Genomic DNA, 4556 nt, shown 5'->3' with positions numbered 1-4556 from the left:
TGTTTATAAATTTGTTTATTTCTGAATTTATTTTTTCCTAATTTTATTAATGTATTTATTGTTATTTAATTTATTTTTTGTCTTCCATACTTGTCTTTTCTGAAGACTCCATGAATTAACAATGAGCTTTTTTTTTAAAAAAGATGTCTTCTGTCTCAGTTTCAGTTAACCGAGTGAGTTTCTGTTCATACATTGAATTCTCTGATCATCTCTGCAGGTTCTGAGGTCAAAAAACAGCCGAAAAAGAAGCCTCGCAAGCACGGCGGTCTGTCGGGTACGAGCTCGGACGAGAGCCAGTCGGATGAGTCGGACAGAGAGTCCGCGAAAGACAGCGACGACAGTTTCAAATCCGTCAGCTCAGGGGACGAAGACGACGATTTCAACCCGTTCAGAGACGAGTCCGATGATGACGAGGAAGATGGTGAGACCCCTGAGGAAGACTGTGAAAGTTTAGTTTTTATTAAAAACACTGAGGACTCACAGGAAACATTTATCGTCTGTTTTAGATCCATGGCTCATCAGAAAGGAACCAAAGAAAGGAAAAGAGAAGAAGAAGAAAAAGAGAAGGAAGAGTATCGATCCAGACTCCATTCAAAGTGCCTTGTTAGCCTCTGGGCTGGGCTCCACCAGGCCCACCTTCACTGCCCCCGTTATCCCCCCCAGCACACCTGCCACAGGTAAGCACACTACAGAGTTCATACACATTTAATCATAGTTTTAACTTTTCCGTGACTTTGAGTCAAGTTTTCAAGATCACACCTTCTCTGAAATGACTATAGATACTTCTTATTGGATATATTTTTTATTACAGATTTTCAAAGATTTTTTTTTCTTTTTTTTCTTTAAATTTGTCTATTTTTATTATTATTTAAATTTTTAGGGGTTGATTTTTAAAGAAAATATTTTTTTCAAACAATGTTTTTGTTTCTTTGAAATTTTTGGGCAGTTTTTCAAAAGGCAAATTTTGGAGATTTTTTTTCCTTTTAAAAATTTTAGTGATGTTTTTAAGAAAAAAAAGGCACTTCTTTAAAAAATGAGGGTGATTTTTCAGGAATAATTTTTTTTTATACATAAAATTTTGGTGTTGCCTTTAAAAGTCACCAAGAATTACAATATTTATCACTGTCAGAAACTGTAAAACTGATGGTTCTTGAGCACGTTTGAGCAGTTTTCCATGACTTTTCCAGGTTTTCGTGACAGTACCACATTATACAGTAGGATTACAGCACTCTGATTCAGTCTTTTTTTTAAGTTAATGAATGTCTTATTTTTACTTGTTCTCAAGTCAAAGCAGAGAGTCAGGAGAGCTGCCTCACGAGTCAGGACGCAGTGGAACACGCTCAGCAAATGAAGAAAGAGCTGCTGGAAAAACTGGAGGAACTGGCCGAGAATCTACCTCCCAACACTCTGGACGAGCTCATAGATGAACTGGGAGGACCCGACAACGTAGCTGAGGTATGAACATCTGCGGACCGTCTGTTTTTTTTTAAACTGGCTCAGTATTTGGTTCGTATATTAACTCCTCCGTCACTGTTTCTTTGACTAAAGATGACCGGTCGTAAAGGTCGTGTGGTCAGTAACGACGACGGCAGCATCACGTATGAATCTCGCTCTGAGCTGGACGTTCCCGTGGAAATCCTCAATCTCACAGAGAAGCAGAGGTTCATGGATGGAGAGAAGGTAAAGTTATTAAAAAAATGTTTTTTTTCTGTGTAATGTAATTAGGACTGAAGGAACTTTCACACCTGTAGGTGAGTTCATTTGGAAAGAAAATGTGTTTTAGTTTTTGCCCACATTGATTTATTAGAGGCAAGAGGTGTAAAAACATGAGGTGTAACATGCATCTTATGTCTTATTTAAAAAGAAAATGCCTAAAAATATTGCAGCTTGCATCGCAGTTTTTTTAGAAAAGCTGCTGCAAAGTCAGGCATTTCAGGCCGCAACAATCACAAAAAACAGCCCGTGAAATCCTGCAGGGACTGATAAATTTGGAACCAGCCGACAAGCTGATTTAATTTTGTTGTAAACTTTGGACAGGACTGACTGGCTAATATTAATAAACCCTTTAATACCTGGATCTACATCACTTTTCAGACGCCTGTATTAGCATTTGAACCTCAAAAACTTGGTTTGATATCATTAAAAAACACGTGAAAAAACATCAGGAGCAACTGTGCAATAAGTGTTATGCAAATTGCAAAAAATAAATAAATATGACAAGGAAATGATCTGAGAATTAGCCGAGGGGGGATTATTATTATCAAAAAACAGGGGCATAATGTCCAATAAATATGTATAATTCTCTTAAGTATATATTTAAAATGATGTCACAGAAAAAAGAAAAAAAACAACACATTTTTAGCAACATTTTTAGTCATTTTTAGTCATTTTCTCTCTCTTTTTTTTTACTTTTCTTTCTTTTTGTTTTTACTTATTTTCAGTAATTTTTCTTGCATTTTTTTGTTAATTTCTTACTGATTTGTTGGCCGTTTTTCTTAAGTTGCTCATCACCTTCTTCCCATGATGTCACAAGAAATCAAGCCATTCTGCTCAGGCTTTAAAGGGTTACATAAAAACAGCACCTAATTTCATTTATAAATGTAAAAATTAATATTGTCCTTTTTTTTGCCACCAGAACATCGCCATCATCTCTGAAGCCGCCAGCTCAGGTATTTCCCTGCAGGCCGATCGTCGAGTCAAGAACCAGCGGCGGAGAGTCCACATGACGCTGGAGCTGCCGTGGAGCGCCGACAGAGCGATACAGCAGTTCGGTCAGTAGATATTAACCTCTATGAAACCCAAAAATGTTAGTGATTAAAACCAGGAACTGAGGAAACGCTACCATAGATGTGCAGTCACCAGAGGCGGGATAAAACAGTAAACAGAAAGAAAAAAAAAAAGGGAAATAAATGAGTAAGCAGATGAATAGATGAATAAATAACATAATAGCAATAATAATAAATAATTAAATGAGTTAGAAATGCAAACTGTAAATAAGAGGTAAATTAAAGTATAAAAACTGAAAGTAAAATAACAAATAAATATGTTAAAAATATAAAACATGATAAAAAAAGTAGTAAAACAGACTAAAATATATGAATAAATAGTCAATAAATTAATAAAATTCAATTAAAAGCCAAGCTAAAAAAATCGGTCTTGAGTTTGCTTTTAATCAAAATTAATCCTCTGTGTTTGACAAATTGCCAGTTTGGGCGCTGAAAGTTAAAATCAGTTTTAAAATAAAAAATGTGGTTCAAACGTTGTTTTGTTGTTTGTTCACAGGGAGAACTCACAGGTCAAACCAGGTCACCGCTCCAGAATACGTCTTCCTCATATCGGAGCTCGCAGGAGAGCAAAGATTCGCATCCATCGTTGCCAAAAGACTAGAAAGCCTGGTAAGGATTCGTTTTATTTTAAAATTGGTACCTAAAGGGGAGTTTAACATTTATATTTTAAAAAACAAACAAACGTGTGTGTGTGTTAAATGTGTGTAACAGGGTGCTCTCACTCACGGAGACAGAAGAGCGACAGAAACTCGAGATCTCAGCAGGTTTAACTTCGACAACAAAGTAAGCACATGAAGCGTTCACCTCAGAAGTTTTTATTTTGTTTATTTTCCAGCGACTCACTCATGTTTATTTCTGCTCCAGTACGGCAGAAACGCTCTGGAAATCGTGATGAAGTCGATCGTGAAGCTCGATTCTCCGTTAGTGTCTCCGCCCTCCGACTTTAAAGGAGATTTCTTCAAAGGTACTTTGACGTTTGTGCTGTTACAAACGAGGCAATTCATTCGTTTCCCTTTCGGTCGAGCAGTCACAGTTTATTCTGTTTTTTTACAACTGATGTCTGCAGGGATTTCTGTGTTTTATGTTTTGGATTAAATGTGCTCCTCTGTTGTAATATTTTCTTTTGCAGAAATTCAGAGCGGATTAATAGGTGTGGGCCTCATAAATTTGGAGGACAGATCAGGTGCAATGTCATTAGATAAAGGTAAGTTTAAAACTGTTAAAACGAACAACATCGCAACTAGGGATGCACGACATGCATCGGGTCGATAAATTGTCAGCCAATAATGGAAAATTGATTATTCTGATAATGAAATTATAGCTGTTAAATGGCGCCAATGATACCAAAAAAAGACACTTTCATTGACTGAATAAGGGCAGCGTCCACACACACGTATACAGGAAGTGGCGGTACAACTTTAACCCTTTTAAACTCACATCCACATCAGTTTTCTTGTGCTGTTCAGACGTCTTTCACCTTTCAAATGTGAGCAAATTGGTTTGGTTTCTTTAAAAACATGGGGGGAAAGGCAATAAGAAGCTACAAAAAATGGTAAAAGGTGGCAAAAAATAACTTCAAAGAATTAGAAAATTATCCAAAAACTAGGGAAAATATCAAGAGAATGACATTTCTCATTTTATCTTAGCTTTTCTTACCCTTGATTGTGCATAAACTACAGATTATAAAATTCTTTTTAAAATAAAACAATTACCTGAAAATTAGACGAGAGAAAGAGGATCAGAAAATTATCCCCAAAAAAATGAGGAAAA

General features: G+C 36.3%; 1 protein-coding gene across 1 annotated transcript; it reads left to right on the top strand.

Annotated features, from left to right (window-relative positions):
* Positions 1-217: 217 nt before the first annotated feature.
* Positions 218-4095, top strand: LOC121937740 (protein strawberry notch homolog 1-like; the record flags this gene model as incomplete). The annotated part of the gene is made up of 9 exons (XM_042481060.1): positions 218-421; positions 507-677; positions 1286-1455; positions 1549-1680; positions 2636-2771; positions 3283-3395; positions 3498-3569; positions 3651-3750; positions 3916-4095. Coding segments are annotated over 9 exons (1241 nt in total), but the record flags the coding sequence as incomplete, so codon positions are not given.
* Positions 4096-4556: the final 461 nt, after the last annotated feature.

This window comes from Plectropomus leopardus, unplaced genomic scaffold (assembly GCF_008729295.1).
Source record: "Plectropomus leopardus isolate mb unplaced genomic scaffold, YSFRI_Pleo_2.0 unplaced_scaffold27321, whole genome shotgun sequence".
NCBI lineage: Eukaryota > Metazoa > Chordata > Actinopteri > Perciformes > Serranidae > Plectropomus > Plectropomus leopardus.
Note: the sequence above shows the minus strand (reverse complement) of the source record. Positions and strands in the feature narration are given on the sequence as shown.